A 17,786-nucleotide genomic window follows, 5' to 3' on the forward strand; every position below is an offset into this window, starting at 1 on the left:
ACTATCATTTCTAATGCAACACAAAAATAAAAGAATGATTCAGATATTTACCTTTTCCAGTTAGTTTGTATTTAAATGTAAAACATTTCAAAAAATATATCTTAACACAATGACACCAAGATTCAAAAGTATTAAGAATAACTCCAGAATATAAACCAACCCTTATTGTAGTTATTTCCCTTTAAATGTTACCTTATATATTCACAGAACAATCCAGTAAAAATTCTGAGTGAATATCTTAAGGTCCTTTGACCAGCAGCAGTAAAATGTTTACCTGCATGTCAGTAAAGTTAGGCGCTGACTGAGTTCTCTGAAGTATTTCCAAATTCTGCAGGAGTTTGCTAAGTTCCACAAGGTTTGACTGGCAGTGTGCAAGGTCTAATACAAATCAGAAGTTAAAATATGTTACAACTGGGCAGGGAGTGGTGGTGATGATAATAAAAGGCACTCTATCCAAATTATGGCAAATATGATGAGGCAGATCTATGTTTATAGAATGATGATACTGGCAAATGAAAGAAAACAGAACCGGTCTCTGGTTTAGAACCATAAAACCACTGATTATTTATTGGATGACCTCAAAACCCACTCTTACAAATGAACAGTTATTAGTGTAGAAAGCCATTAGAATCCCAGTGAAATGGGGTGTGCTCATTTTCCTGCTGAGGTGGCCTTTGTCACATCAGAAGCACACTCAAGGGAACTTCAGCAGTTGTACAGTTTTGTTGTTAGGAATGTGTCTGCCTGCTATGAAGGTCTTCATATAGGACTCAGAATCTCTGCACACTCTACAGAGAGCAGGGCAGCAGCAATACGTTGGGGGCCAGGTTCCCCCCAGGTCCCATCTCTCAGCAGCATCTGCCCTAGGGTGGGGCTGTTCAAGTGCTGCCGTTGTTCTTCCAGGGAACTCTTGGCCATCAGTGGCCTTTAAATTCCTCAAGAAAGGAAATCGCCCAATGGAGGTGACGGAAGAGAGTACTGAGGAGGCTGGGACCCTTCCACCACCCCCTCCCCATCTCAGGGGAGGCGGCACCATTGTACTCCTCCCATGCCCCCCACGAAGAAAATAAGGTGAGTGACTTGGAAGGGTAGGCAATACAGAAGATAAACGGGAAGGAATGAGGGAGAAAATTAGTACAAAGAAAGAAGGCAGGGGTTAGAGGGAAGAGGAGAAAGGAGTTGGCTAGAAGAGACCTATATTTTAACTTGCCTTTTAAAGAACAACACTACATCACAAGCACCATGCTGGTAGGGATATTATCTCACACTACCTATCCATTAAAGCTTCTATCCAGTAAATATTACATTAATTCTCCTAAATAACTGTGATTATTCTACACAAATGGTGTATGCAGGTAGCATAGAGATATAGAAATGGGGCTTAAAATCCTTTCTAACAGAATGGAAAGAGAACTTGGTGAATGAACTCGATTCAAGGCAAAAGGATCCAAAACTAAGGGTCGGGAGACATTGATTTACTTTACACTTCTCAGCTGCAGTTTTCTCACCTGTCAAGTGGTGACAGTACTATTTACTCTCTTACCTTCCTAATGAAAGTAGCAACTGAGATGGGAGGTGAGAAAATTCTATGAAAACCAGAAATGGTCTTTATGGGGTATTAACTGCACTATGTTTAATCATTCTTCTAGGGCCTTAACTTGGAACAAGCTCACCATTCCTTGACACTTCTATCATGGAAGAAAAGAGACCCCTGGCAGAATTTCGCTCCTTGCTTAAGTGTCTGCTTGTATGTAAGGATTATAAGGACTTGCCCAAGACAATAAAAATACCTTTAAAAAAGAAATCTCTAGAATTTCATTAAATTAGATCTAATTTTAGAATCTGGGAAAAAGGAAATATTATGCCAAGAAAGGACTGTTGAGACAGTTTATAACAGTAAAAAATTTAAAACTTAAATATCTAGCAGTTTACTTACTTTCTCATCATCCCTACCTTGTTCTAAAAGAACTCTACTCAATATTCTGTAATAACCTACATGGGAAAAGAATCTGAAAAAAGAATAGATATATGTATATGTATAACTGAATCACTTTGCTGTATGCCTGAAACTAACACAGCATTGTAAATCAACTATACTCCAAAATTAAATTAAAAATTAAATTAAAAAAAATAAAAAGAAACGTCCAATTGCGGAATAGTTAAATAAATTAAGGTATATCCAAAGTTATCCATTTACTATTTCATTTAGGAATCACTGACTGGGAAGACACTATGCACCCAGCGCAGTTCTAAGCACAGGGAATATAGCAATAAAATAAGATTCATGGAATTTACATTCTGGTTTAAAGAAAATGTACACAATAAATAACCTGTACGTTGAACTATTACGTACCATTTTAGTGACGGCGTATACTGGTACATAAGGATGGCATATAAAATACTAATTTAACATTTTGTTTCTATGGGAAAAAATGCTCTCCAAGAGCCAAGAAATTCCCTTACATACTTGAGATCTGGACTGACAGAAGTCCAGACCTATGAATAGCTAACCTCTTTAAGTACTGGAACTATAAATGTGCTATGTTATGGGTTCAAGAAGATGTTCCTTGATGAACTTCTGAAATGCAACCAACCTCAATATTGGGATGCTATGAAATGATCAAAGTAGACCAAAAAAAAAAAAAAAAGTGCTGTGGTAGTTCAGGAAAGGGACAGTTACTGTGGTTTGAGGTTGTCAGAGCAGACTTATAAGAGACAGTAGAACCTTTTGTGGGTCTGGAGGATTGATAAAAAGGCTTCAGCAAAACAGGAAGGTGGAGAAGGTCAGAGAGGGCAGAGAGGGCACTGCAGGTTGGGAAGACAGACTGTGCAAAGGCCTTCCTCCATGCAGGAACACGCAAGCACGTTCAGGAAATAGAAAATAAGTTTAGTTAGGCCTATGGAAGGCAAGGTTGAAAGGGTAGGCAGGGCCAGAAAGCTGAAAGCTGGATGTTAAACGCTGGGCTAAGTAGTTTGGACTAAAGCCCAAGAGCTCACGGAGAACCACCTGAAGAGATTTTTTGCAAAAAGTTATTTTATGAAATAGTGGTCTTGAGGGACTATTATATGTAGTGAACAAAGAATGGCTTTGGGATTAGTCAAATGTGGGTTGGCTGGAGTCCCAGCCTCTCTATCGGGGCAGCTGCGTAATCTTGGGCAGGCTCCTTAACCTCCGTGCATTTCACTTTCCTCATCTGCAAAGTGGGGACAGTAGCAATACCTACGTCTCATAGCCGAGGGCAATGGGATAATGGCTGCTCAGTGCTGGCACTGGATGCCAACATGTCCAAACACAGTAATTTCCCAGGAGCCTCCGAGAGCGACGGAGCCACAGAGCAAGAGGCTGAGGGTGAGGGTACCGGTCAGGGACTGGGCAAAGGGTGAGCCTGAGCTAGGAGAGCAGAAATGGAATTCCAGAGGAAGGGGAGATGAGGGGGAGGGGAGATGGGGGAAGTCTGCAAAGAAATAACAGAACTCAGTCTCAGCTGGATGAACAGTGTGGGTGAGTCAGAGATGACAGAGGCTTCAGGAGTGGTTATGAGAGCAGCACCGACAAAAACAGGGGAGCCCAGGAACTGGGACCATTTTCACGGAGGACACAGAGAATTTGGTTTTAGCCAGGCTGAGGAGAAGGCGTGACCGAGTGTACAGACAGAGAGGGTCCACGGCAAGGGAGGGGGTGGGAATGTAGCACGGGCTGGATACAGAGGTCTGAAATTTAAAGAGAGTTTTCAGCTCTTTTGAGAGAAATATGGTGCAGTGATTAAGAGCATATGCTCTGGAGTGAGACTGCCTGAGTTTGAATCCCAGCTCCACCATTACTAGTTGTGTGAACTGGGTCCAAGTGAGTTAACTTCTCTGTACCTAAGTTTTCTCACCTGTAAAGTGGAGTTGAGAGGATTAAATGAGTTGACGCACTTAAAACACCTAGAACAGTGTCTGCTGCACCCCATACCTATCAGCTGCCGCCACTACCACCACTACCATCATCAAAACAGAGACTGCAGTTGAAACTAGAAGCATGCCTGTCATCTCCAAAGCACAGAGCAGAGTCATTAGGATCAAGTTGGTCTGGGTTAGCCCTTCAGCTCTGTCAAGGACTTGCTGTGTAACTTAGACAAGTTACTTCACCTCTCTGAGCTGTAGTTTCTCTACCTATAAAAATATGGTTCAAAATTCCTGCTTGGTACTATTGTGAAAACCTATAAAATACCACATATGTAAAGTGCTTAGTTCAGTGCCTGGCCCATATGAGCACTCAACAAGCTATAGTTACTATTACTGAAGCTAAAAGCAGAATACTGAATCTTGATCATCCCTACAACCAAGGTTGGCCAGAGGAGAATCCCAATGAAACAGAGAAGAAGCAGTTGGAAAAAAAGGAAAACTTCATGGGGCCTAAAAGAGGAGGCTCATTAAAGAAGATCTTGCAGGGCGGGTCAGAGGATGAGGCTTGAGAACACAGCAGAAAGCAGGTGGCGTCCTGCTGCCAAGAATGCTTCTTCCATAGAGCAAAAAGGGCAAAGTCAAATTATGGGAGAGAAGCTGAAGTCTATGGGCAGGAATGACTGAAGTGGGAAAGACTGAGGTTGTTCTCAAGACAGGAGATCATTACTACACTTAATCCTGAAGGAGAACAGAATGGCAGGACGAGGACCCAGGTAGAGAGATCAGGATGGGGAGAAGCAGGGTCACCCCCGAGACTGGAGAGAGGGCACAGGGATGGGCCACAGAGTATCTGAAGCACACAGGGAGACAAAGACATCCCCCCACCAGCCAGGGGCTTCTTGGCATCAAGGTCAATGTCTATTTATTTTGGTCACATGAATGGACTTTGTCCCGGTAGACAGTCTCAATCTTTTCAGCAATGTCAGTGGCCAGGTTAAACTCCACAAGCGTGTGCAAAGTGGCAGAAATTAGAGGAGAGGCTGACTGTCTAGAACCACCGCAGAGGCAAGCCTGCAGTGTCTAGGACAGTGAGGTCAGCCTCTTCCCCAACCTGAAGTTCATAAAGGCAAAGTAATGTCTGTGTGTTTTGTGAATATACTCAAGTAAAACCCTTTTCATGGAATGTTAGCTGGACACACTTTATGAATATAACATCTCCCTTAAAGTCATATTTTCACATAAAGATTAAGTTTGGAATGTGGAGAGGGCTAATAAAAATGCTGCAGACTTTGAGTTCACACGTGTGTAAAGCAAAAAAAAAAAAAAAAGAATTGGTTGGGGCATGAACACAGGTTGCCAAATTTCAATTTTTCTAAGTGAGGACATAAAATAACGTAACATCTCCTTTCACCAGAACTTCATAAAAGAAAAAAATTTAATATCAAAAAAGTTAGGCCCAACATCATCTCAAGATAATTTAAAAATTAAATCAATTTAGATGTATTAAACACTTGTTATATTGTTTTTGTGTTGTTTTGTTTTGTTCATTTTTGAAGGTCAAATGAAAGCTGTCTCACAGACTGGAAATGGTCTGTGGATCCAGTTTGGACCAATGTGCTAAGGCTCATTTCAAGGAAGGAGAAAGTTTCTGCAGATTAAGAGGCTGAGAGATGGTACAGTGAAGAATCACGTATTAGTTCGGAGTACTTAATAACCGATCCATAGTGGAACACCACTACCAGGTAACTGTGGATCTAGGATCAGTATAATTTTGCTGTTTATTGTTGGTTGTTGGGAAACATACACTGTTCTGTGGGCCAGACAGAGCAGCAGAGAAGGCAGCTGTGTAAGTGACCTAGTAGACTGTCAGGAGCGAGGCTGGAGGGTGCTCCTGAGGCAGCACTGAGCTGGGTGATCGCCCCCAGGGTCCGGGGTGTGGGAGGCTAACGAAGCCAGAGGGAACTGCTAACGCGATGAAGTGAGAGGGTTGAAGCAGGTAAGGGCAAAACCAGATTCAGGAGTTGTGAGGATGCAGGAGAACGGACAGGTAAGAAGCCCGAGACATGGCAAAGAGAAGATCTGGGATATAAAAATAAGAAAAAAAGAAAAAAAAAAAGCTGGAGGCAATCAAGGGGGCTTGGGGGGTGAAAGGTACAGCACCCACAATTTGCCCCTTTTGCGTCTGTTTCTTTGCTTCATCCTGAGAGCCCACAATGGGCAAGAACTAACCTTCCGCACACCTGTCCATTTCTTCCGAGTCCTGCAGCCAGGCGGCCACTTTGCTCTGCCCGGTCGTGCAGGTTGCAGGGAGGCTGCTACCGCATGGTAAAGGGGACTGCCATGGAAAGCTGTTCGGCTGCGCCTACAATGAATAAAAAAACGTGTATGGTTAGGCAGAAATAGTACATTTAAGTTACTAAAAAGAACACAAGTATACTCGAAGCGACATTAAAAAAGAGAGGAACAAAAAGGCACGCTCAAAATATGGAAGAAGCCTCTTGGCTAAATGTGGTATGAGCTCAGCGGAGCCAACATTTCTAAGCAATAACGACACGACACTCGTTAAGCTGCCATCTCCACCAAAAAACAAAGGGGACAACGTTCAAGTATGTTATATCTCATACTCGCAAGCACATGCCAACTCAAATTGTCAACAGTTTTGCATTACTCAGTAAGTTACAGCTGATACAGTGTCCTTGTTGCAGTACTCAACTCATGAGTGAAGGCCTTTCCTTTCCGAACGCTCTCTGTACCCTTATGATCAACGCATGGTCTCATCAGCTACCTGTGATTCTTTTTTTTTTTTTTTTATCATAAGATATCACTTATAGAGGGAATGTAAAAACCGTTACACTTGAACTGAATTACAAAACAGAACAGAGTCACACATTTAGAAAACACACTATGGCTGCTTAACGGGAAAGGTGAGGTGGGGTGATGCATAAAACAAGGGTTTCAAATTAGCTCAGTACCGTTCCATAAACCCAATATGTAATAGACAAGACCTACTCCTTGCTCAGGAACTGGACTCAACACCCCCTATTCACCGCACAAGAATATATCTGACTAGTAAGAATCTTTTTTTTTTTTTTACTGCTTTGATGTCAGCCTTTTCTCTCTTTTTTTTTTTTCACACACACACACACTGTATTTTATTTTTACAAGAGATAAATAGACTGACACCAAGCATTGTACATGGATGACCACAACAAAAGCAACAATGATTGCAATTACCAAACATGAAACACACTCATACTCTGTCATAATATTGACATTCAGTCCAGTAATCCTCCACTGTAACAGCTCCTTTACTTTGCAGTGAAAATTGATTTGTATATTCTTTGCCTCTGAGTCCTTGTGGGATTTTTTTTTTTTAATTCAGACAGAAAGTCACAAAAATTATACTCATCCTCATCAGTTCACTCAGTCCCATGTAATTAAATTTTTTTTTCATCTTGATCTTTTGTTAGCACTTTTATGAGTTCATCAGTTTTTCATTAGAGTTCTGAAAATGCTTATTCATTCAGTTCAGCAGTACAGTCAGTTACCAGAAACCTGTACTTGTCAGAGTCTTTTCTATGAATTTCTTAAAGATGAAACCCTTTTATAGGAACATATTTGCAAAAGCATCAGAGTACACACAGAACTGTCTGTAAATGACAAAAGACTTAAAAATGACCACAGTTAAAAATTTGATGAAAGTTCATAATAATGCAGTTGACAAGAAAATTAGTTATTTCTGAGATATACATTTTAAGGTAATAACTAGGATTATGACTTATAACATTATACCAGAACATATAAGATTTTTAGAAATTTCATGTAATGTCTGAAACATTTATATTAACATATTTCCATACAAATAACCCAATGAAAGTTTAGTATTAGTTGTTTTATTTGTTTGTTTTTTTATACTGCAGGTTCTTATTAGGCATCAATTTTATACACATCAGTGTATACATGTCAATCCCAATCGCCCAATTCAGCACAACACCATACCCACCCCATCGCAGTTTTCCCCCCTTGGTGTCCATATGTCCGTTCTCTACATCTGTGTCTCAACCTCTGCCCTGCAAACTGGCTCATCTGTACCATTTTTCTAGGTTCCACATACATGCGTTAATATACGATATTTGTTTTTCTCTTTCTGACTTACTTCACTCTGTATGACAGTCTCTAGATCCATCCACGTCTCAACAAATGACTCAATTTCGTTCCTTTTTATGGCTGAGTAATATTCCATTGTATATATGTACCACAACTTCTTTATCCATTCGTCTGTCGATGGGCATTTAGGTTGCTTCCATGACCTGGCTATTGTAAATAGTGCTGCAATGAACATTCGGGTGCATGTGTCTTTTTGAATTACGGTTTTCTCTGGGTATATGCCCAGTAGTGGGATTGCTGGGTCATATGGTAATTCTATTTTTAGTTTTTTAAGGAACCTCCATATTGTTCTCCATAGTGGCTGTATCAATTTACATTCCCACCAAGAGTGCAAGAGGGTTCCCTTTTCTCCACACCCTCTCCAGCATTTGCTGTTTGTAGATTTTCTGATGATGCCCATTCTAACTGGTGTGAGGTGATACCTCATTGTAGTTTTGATTTGCATTTCTCTAATGATTAGTGATGTTGAGCATCTTTTCATGTGCTTCGTGGCCGTCTGTATGTCTTCTTTGGAGAAATGTCTATTTAGGTCTTCTGCCCATTTTTGGATTGGGGTGTTTGTTTCTTTAATATTGAGCTGAATGAGCTGTTTATATATTTTGGAGATTAATCCTTTGTCCGTTGATTCGTTTGCAAATATTTTCTCCCATTCTGAGGGTTGCCTTTTCGTCTTGTTTATGGTTTCCTTTGCTGTGCAAAAGCTTTTAAGTTTCATTAGGTCCCATTTGTTTATTTTTGTTTTTATTTCCATTACTCTAGGAGGTGGATCAAAAAAGATCTTGCTGTGATTTATGTCAAAGAGTGTTCTTCCTATGTTTTCCTCTAAGAGTTTTATAGTGTCCAGTCTTACATTTAGGTCTCGAATCCATTTTGAGTTTATTTTTGTGTATGGTGTTAGGGAGTATTCTAATTTCATTCTTTTACATGTAGCTGTCCAGTTTTCCCAGCACCACTTATTGAAGAGACTGTCTTTTCTCCATTGTATATCTTTGCCTCCTTTGTCATAGATTAGTTGACCATAGGTGCTTGGGTTTATCTCTGGGCTTTCTATCTTGTTCCATTGATCTATGTTTCTGTTTTTCTGCCAGTACCATATTGTCTTGATGACTGTAGCTTTGTAGTATAGTCTGAAGTCAGGGAGTCTGATTCCTCCAGCTCCGTTTTTTTCCCTCAAGACTGCTTTGGCTATTCGGGGTCTTTTGTGTCTCCATACAAATTTTAAGATGATTTGTTCTAGTTCCGTAAAAAATGCCATTGGTAATTTGATAGGGATTGCATTGAATCTGTAGATTGCTTTGGGTAGTATACTCATTTTCACAATGTTGATTCTTCCAATCCAAGAACATGGTATATCTCTCCATCTGTTTGTATCATCTTTAATTTCTTTCATCAGTGTCTTATAGTTTTCTGCATACAGGTCTTTTGTCTCCCTAGGTAGGTTTATTCCTAGGTATTTTATTCTTTTTGTTGCAATGGTAAATGGGAGTGTTTCCATAATTTCTCTTTCAGATTTTTCATCATTAGTGTATAGGAATGCAAGAGATTTCTGTGCATTAATTTTGTATCCTGCAACTTTACCATATTCATTAATTAGCTCTAGCAGTTTTCTGGTGGCAGTTTTAGGATTCTCTATGTATAATATCATGTCATCCGCAAACAGTGACAGTTTTACTTCTTCTTTTCCAATTTGTATTCCTTTTATTTCTTTTTCTTCTCTGATTGCCGTGGCTAGGACTTCCAGAACTATGTTGAATAATAGTGGTGAGAGTGGACATCCTTGTCGCGTTCCTGATCTTAGAGGAAATGCTTTCAGTTTTTCACCATTGAGAATGATGTTTGCTGTGGGTTTGTCATATATGGCCTTTATTATGTTGAGGTAGGTTCCGTCTATGCCCACTTTCTGGAGAGGTTTTATCATAAATGGGTGTTGAATTTTGTCAAAAGCTTTTTCTGCATCTATTGAGATGATCATATGGTTTTTCTTCTTCAGTTTGTTAATATGGTGTATCACATTGATTGATTTGCGTATATTGAAGAATCCTTGCATCCCTGGGATAAATCCCACTTGATCGTGGTGTATGATCCTTTTAATGTGTTGTTGGATTCCGTTTGCTAGTATTTTGTTGAGGATTTTTGCATCTATATTCATCAGTGATATCGGTCTGTAATTTTCTTTCTTTGTAGTGTCTTTGTCTGGTTTTGGTATCAGGGTGATGGTGGCCTCATAGAATGAGTTTGGGAGTGTTCCTTCCTCTGCAATTTTTTGGAAGAGTTTGAGAAGGATAGGTGTTAGCTCTTTTCTAAATGTTTGATAGAATTCACCTGTGAAGCCATCTGGTCCTGGACTTTTGTTTGTTGGAAGATTTTTAATCACAGTTTCAATTTCATTGCTTGTGATTGGTCTGTTCATATTTTCTGTTTCTTCCTGGTTCAGTCTTGGAAGGTTATACCTTTCTAAGAATTTGTCCATTTCTTCCAGGTTGTCCATTTTATTGGCATAAAGTTGCTTGTAGTAGTCTCTTAGGATGCTTTGTATTTCTGCGGTGTCTGTTGTAACTTCTCCTTTTTCATTTCTGATTTTATTGATTTGAGTCCTCTCCCTCTTTTTCTTGATGAGTCTGGCTAATGGCTTATCAATTTTGTTTATCTTCTCAAAAACCAGCTTTTAGTTTTATTGATCTTTGCTATTGTTTTCTTTGTTTCTGTTTCATTTATTTCTGCTCTGATCTTTATGATTTCTTTCCTTCTGCTAACTTTGGGTTTTGTTTGTTCTTCTTTCTCTAGTTTCTTTAGGTGTAAGGTTAGATTGTTTACTTGAGATTTTTCTTGTTTCTTTAGGTAGGCTTGTATAGCTATAAACTTCCCTCTTAGAACTGCTTTTGCTGCATCCCATAGGTTTTGGGTTGTCGTGTTTTCATTGTCATTTGTCTCTAGGTATTTTTTGATTTCTTCTTTGATTTCTTCAGTGATCTCTTGGTTATTTAGTAACGTACTGTTTAGCCTCCATGTGTTTGTCTTTTTTACATTTTTTCCCTGTAATTCATTTCTAATCTCATAGCATTGTGGTCAGAAAAGATGCTTGATATGATTTCAATTTTCTTAAATTTACTGAGGCTTGATTTGTGACCCAAGATGTGATCTATCCTGGAGAATGTTCCGTGAGCACTTGAGAAGAACGTGTAATCTGCTGTTTTTGGATGGAATGTCCTATAAATATCAATTAAATCTATCTGGTCTATTGTGTCATTTAAAGCTTCTGTTTCCTTATTTATTTTCATTTTGGATGATCTGTCCATTGGTGTAAGTGAGGTGTTAAAGTCCCCCACTATTATTGTGTTACTGTCAATTTCCTCTTTTATGGCTGTTAGCAGTTGCCTTATGTATTGAGGTGCTCCTATGTTGGGTGCATATGTGTTTATAATTGTTATATCTTCTTCTTGGATTGATCCCTTGATCATTATGTAGTGTCCTTCTTTGTCTCTTGTAACATTCTTTACTTTAAAGTCTATTTTATCTGACATGAGTATAGCTACTCCAGCTTTCTTTTGATTTCCATTTGCATGGAATATCTTTTTCCATCCCCCCACGTTCAGTCTGTATGTGTCCCTAGGTCTGAAGTGGGTCTCTTGTAGACAGCATATATATGGGTCTTGTTTTTGTATCCATTCAGCAAGCCTGTGTCTTTTGGTTGGAGCATTTAATCCATTCACGTTTAAGGTAATTATCGATATGTATGTTCCTATGACCATTTTCTTAATTGTTTTTGTAGGTCCTTTTCTTCTCTTGTGTTTCCCACTTAGAGAAGTTCCTTTAGCATTTGTTTTAGGGCTGGTTTGGTGGTGCTGAATTCTCTTAGCTTTTGCTTGTCTGTAAAGCTTTGGATTTCTCCATCAAATCTAAATGAGATCCTTGCCGGGTAGAGTAATCTTGGTTGTAGGTTCTTCCCTTTCATCACTTTAAGTATATCATGCCACTCCCTTCTGGCTTGTAGAGTTTCTGCTGAGAAATCAGCTGTTAACCTTATGGGAGTTCCCCTGTATGTTATTTGTCGTTTTTCCCTTGCTGCTTTCAATAATTTTTCTTTGTCTTTAATTTTTGCCATTTTGATTACTATGTGTCTCGGCGTGCTTCTCCTTGGGTTTATCCTGTATGGGACTCTCTGCACTTCCTGGACTTGGGTGGCTATTTCCTTTCCCATGTTAGGGAAGTTTTCGACTGTAATCTCTTCAAATATTTTCTCTGGCCCTTTCTCTCTCTCTTCTCCTTCTGGGACCCCTATAATGCGAATGTTGTTGCGTGTAATGTTGTCCCAGAGGTCTCTTAGGCTGTCTTCATTTCTTTTCATTCTTTTTTCTTTAGTCTGTTCCGCAGCAGTGAATTCCACCATTCTGTCTTCCAGGTCACTTATCCGTTCTTCTGCCTCAGTTATTCTGCTATTGATTCCTTCTAGTGTAGTTTTCATTTCAGTTATTGTATTGGTCATCTCTGTTTGTTTGTTCTTTAATTTTTCTAGGTCTTTGTTAATCATTTCTTGCATCTTCTCAATCTTTGCCTCCATTCTTATTCCGAGGTCCTGGATCATCTTCACTATCATTATTTTGAATTCTTTTTCTGGAAGGTTGCCTATCTCCACTTCATTTAGTTGTTTTTCTGGGGTTTTTTCTTGTTCCTTCATCTGATATATAGCCCTCTGCCTTTTCATCTTGTCTATCTTTCTGTAACTGTGGGTTTTGGTCCACAGGCTGCAGGATTGTAGTTTTTCTTGCTTCTGCTGTCTGCCCTCTGGTGGTTGAGGCTATCTAAGAGGCTTGATGGGAGGCTCTGGTGGTGGGTAGAGCTGACTGTTGCTGTGTCAGACAGAGCTCCATAACACTTTAATCCACTTCACTGTTGATGGGTGGGGCTGGGTTCCCTCCCTGTTGGTTGTTTTGCCTGAGGCAACTCAACACTGGAGCCTACCTGGGCTCTTTGATGGGGTTAATGGCAGACTCTGGGAGGGCTCATGCCAAGGAGCACTTCCCAGAACCTCCGCTGCCAGTGTCCTTGTCCCCACGGTGAAACAGAGCCACCTCCCGCCTCTGCAGGAGACCCCCCAACACCAGCAGGTAGGTCTGGTTCAGTCTCCCCCAGGGTCACTGCTCCTTCCCCTGGGTCCCGATGCGCACACTACTTTGTGTGTGCCCTCCAAGAGTGGGGTCTCTGTTTCCCCCAGTCCTGTCAAAGTCTTGCAATCAATTCCCACTAGGCTTCAAAGACTGATTCTCTAGGAATTCCTCCTCCTGTTGCCGGACCCCCAGGTTGGGAAGCCTGACGTGGGGCTCAGAAGCTTCACTCCAGTGGGTGGACTTCTGTGGTATAAGTGTTCGCCAGTCTGTGAGTCACCCACCCAGCAGTTATGGGATTTGATTTTTCTCTGATTGCGCCCCTCCTACCGTCTCACTGTGGCTTCTCCTCTGTCCTTGGACGTGGGGTATCCTCCTTGGTGAGTTCCAGTGTCTTCCTGTCGATGATTGTCCAGCAGCCAGTTGTGATTCTGGTGCTCTCGCAAGAGGGAGTGAGAGCACGTCCTTCTACTCCGCCATCTTGGTTAATCCTCTACCTGTGATTCTTAAATACATTACCCACCAGCAAGCAACCTTGTCATGCTGTGAATGCATATTGAAAACTGTAACATATAAAATGGCAGTCTTGGCAAGTGATTATTACCTATAGCTGATAGACTTTCCATTAAAGGGATTTTATGTGAAATAAAAGTTGTATGAAGTATGTAGATACTAAAGTGAGTACAGTAAACACTGTGAAAAAAGCAGAAACTTATTTCCCCCAAAGCTGAAACAACGTTAAAACTCCATATTTGACTTTAATATTCAGTTACAACTGATTGTGTCTCTTCTAAATCATTATGAAGTGAATGACGCACATACTTAGCAAACCCAGACTTACTTACTACCCGCACAGGGCCACAAACCAATTAACATTCGAGAGTCTCATAATTTGATGCTTAGAATGCAAGCAAAGCGATAAAAAGCTCTTTTCACTCTTTACTGCATTTTGATAAATGTAACAGAAATCTTTCACTGAGTTAGATCTCAGGGGTATGTCATTTGTAACTAGAGCAAGAGATCTATGAAAACCAGAGTTGAAGAGCTTTCTTATTCCAAGGCAAACAGTGGAGAGGATTTGGTTTCAGTTCGCCATTCTCGGATGTCACCCAAGTTATTTAATAAATAACACAAGGGATGAAAATAATACGTCTTTTATCAACACTCTGTGCCAAAGACACGGGCAGAAGCTGGAAGAACCAAAGGGTTAAACATTTATATTTTTTAAATATCCACCTGGGATACATTTCTTGTTTAATTTGGACTAACTCTGGGATTCATTCTATTCTGTGATGAGAACACAGGAGGCCCAGAGAAACCTGGGGACTGTCTTGCATATCTTGTGTTGGGTCATTCAGTAAGTGCCCTACTTTCTAATAACCCCGACTTACTGGTTCATTTCCTTTGATTTCAGAAGCAGTTAGTACTAGGGTTAACCCAATACCCTGTTCCTAGGAGAGAGATATTCCATAATGAAATAAGGTTTGAGAGCCTTGGGAAATACAATTAACGGGATTTAACAAAAATTAGGTAAGTAATTTCCATCGAAATAGCAAAAACTAAATACAGCTGTGTTTCATTTAATCTGATTTGATGAGTCTTGCAGTTACTCCATGAGGTTTTGCAGAGGAAACTTGGATATGTTATTCAATGCTTTGCAGAGGAAACTTGGATATGTTATTCCATATATCCCTATGTAGGAAAACAGAGAAAAGCAGAATCTTCACTGAAACACATTTGAACTCAACTCCTTGTGGCAGCTAGTTATTCACAGATGTCTCTATTCTCAATATCAGGTGCCAAGGGAGAAACCGGAAGACCCCTGGGCAGTGCAATGTGGCTATGGTTCAGAAAACTTAATTATTGAGGCAAAGGCAGAAATAGCTGTCTCCCTGTCTATTGTCTTAACCTTGGTTTTTAACAGGCAACACCTCTAGCTTTTCAGCAACACAGAAAAGGAACTCTTAATACAGCCGAAAGAATAGCTTCAGCCTCCCTTAATCTGGTACCTGGTATAACGAAAAAGGCACTGATTTTGGAAACAAAGATGAAGACTCCGATCTTGGCTTAGCTGTTTAATGTCTATTTAACTTCTGGAAAAATTCTTTACTGTCTCTGAGCTTTGGGTATATTTAAGACTAGAGATGAATGAATGTCCAATGCGTAAACACAGTGCCTAGTCATTCAAATATATTATATTCAAATATATTATATTACTGTCACAATCTATAGCCCACTTGCGTTAACCTCATGGGGAAATTCACTGGCCTCTCTCATGGTCATGTATATATTACAGCTCAAGGCAAAAAACCAAGTTTCACTTTAAAAACTTTGTGGTCTTCTTATTACCACCCAGGAAGACATCAATTTCTAGGTGCTGATTAACCAAGTGTTCACTCTACTTTCTAATATTCCTACAAAGCCACATACAATTTAGATGTACTCCATTCACAGAAAGGAAAACTGTTAAATCTCTTGGTCCACATTTCCACCTAATCTATACTTGTAATTAACTTTGATGGTAAATATCACGATTGCCTTCTGAGGGTTAGTTTACAAAGCAAACCTTCTCTTTCTGGTTTGTAAAATGAGACACAGTTAACATGTTTGCATAATTTTCCAAGAAATTTCTGGGCTGACTTTCATATAACAAAGTCATACCTTTCCATCCACAACAGAAACATTAGCAGCTGGTGAGGATTCAGCTGTGGAGGTTGAAGGAAATATGTGAAAACTAGCATCTCGTGGTGATCTCACAATTTCATTCTGCCGATACAATCGATGATGGCGCAGTTTGGAGACCCATGCATCAAACCAGTCCTGGGATTTCACCTAAAACAATAAACAAGAGGAGTAGGTAATGGTGAAACCAATCTCCTGTTTACCACTGATATAGGCAAGTGATTTCCCCAGATATTGGCAGAGAAACTGTTGAAAGGCAACTTTACCTTCAAATGATAGATGTGTTCTTCTGTGTCAAGGTCTATTCTCCGAGCTTTCTTTTTAATTGACATGACAGAGAGTCCGACATCGATGCTTCCGTGGACCTTCCCTTTTTGAATCTGAAATCAAAAGACTGGTAAAAAGGCTGGAAGGACATGTGATTTGATGTGCTTTTGTACTGAAGTGAGCTTAATGTAATCTTTAACTTATCTATAGGAGAGGGAATACCACATCACCTCTACAAAGAGGAAATGGCTAAGGTTCTGGAGTTAAGGTCCTGAACCTGAGGACAGTTGAAGTTGCAGTGACTTTATACCAATTTCAATAAGTAAGACTATTCATCTCATTCCTGTTTTTGGCATAACTTCATAATTCTAGATTACACAGTTTACATCCTAAAAAAGATATCTTTACTGGTTCCTAAAATAACTATGGTCAATCTTTGACCTACAACCCAGAAGATCCCCAAGTAATCAGCTAGAAGACTGCTGCTGGGGCAAAATTGGGCAGCTAGTACAGAGTGCACGGAGCAGCCAGCTCTTCCTTCTGGCTGCCCTCATCTGGTCAAGGACACACAGCTGATTCAATGAAGAAGCTGGGGACAGAACTGAAATCTGAGCCCTCTGTTACGTACCCTATATACAATGATAAGAAGGAGAGCATTTTCCAGTTTTGCATGCAAACAATGACTTTTTATATTAAAGAAATATAATTTTGAATAATTTTTGAGTTGGGATGCCCAAGATAAAAGAATGTATGAAACAGAAATGAAGTTCATAAGATAGGTCTTAAAAAGACTTCAGTAAGAACAAATGTTGCTTTAAATCTCAAAAAAAAGCACATATAGCATAGTTTATTGAGAGATGCAGGAAAAAAGCCTACTTGGGTTTTCTCTCTAAGACAGAAAGGGTGATTTTTATTAGTTGGTGACTTTTAGGTTTAAGCTTCTGTTTTTAACAACACACATCACAATAGTTAAATTAAATCTTCATGCACCAGTTTGAGATTTTATGCTAGCTTGAGCATAAGCGTAAAACACACCTTCTATGCAACATCTGTTAAATCTTACGGGCACAGCAATGCACACAGCTGGTAACTATGGCACAACACTTATACACTGTGGTGGTTACTCACTTCAAGCAGAATTCTAAACCAATCTTTGTGTCTACTTACATCAAGTGGTGCCTTTGAATACTTTAACATTCCGTTATCCAGGACAAAAAAACGCTGCAAGAACCAAACAATCCCCTGTTATTGTCAGTATTTTGAATTATATAAAACATTCACAAGTGTGGGTCTAACGTTGCTTGCCGTTTAGTAATCAGTATGTTTGATCATTTTCATGTATTTGAATTCAGTGCACCTGGCCACGGTCAGTCACATGAAATGGTAAGGAAATCTTAGCTCGAGTTCCATACTATTTACCTAGTAGGGTTCTTTTATACATAATCCAATGGGGATGAAATCTTTCACCACAGTTTTTCTTTTCTGTTTTTCTTTCTTTCTTTTCTTTTTTGGCTGTACCGCACAGCTTGTGGAATCTCAGTTTCCTGACCAGGGATTGAACCCAGGCCATGGCAGTGAAAGCACTGAATCCTAACAATTAGACCACCAGGGAACTCCCCCATCACCACGGTTTTTCTTAATGGGGGTGTCAGGGGTGGAGGGGGGAGGGAGGAATCCCAG

At 39.9% G+C, this 17,786-nt stretch overlaps 1 protein-coding gene across 4 annotated transcripts in view; it reads right to left on the reverse strand.

Moving 5' to 3' along the window:
* Positions 1-17,786, reverse strand: part of OSBPL6 (oxysterol binding protein like 6) — a 213,312-nt gene that overhangs the window by 44,390 nt on the left and 151,136 nt on the right. For all 4 annotated transcript variants that reach the window (XM_068544858.1, XM_068544857.1, XM_068544856.1 and 1 more), the window contains exons 6-10: positions 17,274-17,327; positions 16,106-16,219; positions 15,819-15,989; positions 6,118-6,250; positions 275-378 (exon numbers count right to left, since the gene is read on the reverse strand). In XM_068544858.1, coding sequence (XP_068400959.1) covers positions 275-378; positions 6,118-6,250; positions 15,819-15,989; positions 16,106-16,219; positions 17,274-17,327 — 576 coding nt within the window. The remainder of the gene's footprint in view (positions 1-274; positions 379-6,117; positions 6,251-15,818; positions 15,990-16,105; positions 16,220-17,273; positions 17,328-17,786) is intronic.

The sequence above is a fragment of the Eschrichtius robustus genome, chromosome 5 (assembly GCF_028021215.1).
Source record: "Eschrichtius robustus isolate mEscRob2 chromosome 5, mEscRob2.pri, whole genome shotgun sequence".
In the NCBI taxonomy this organism is placed as follows: Eukaryota; Metazoa; Chordata; class Mammalia; order Artiodactyla; family Eschrichtiidae; genus Eschrichtius; species Eschrichtius robustus.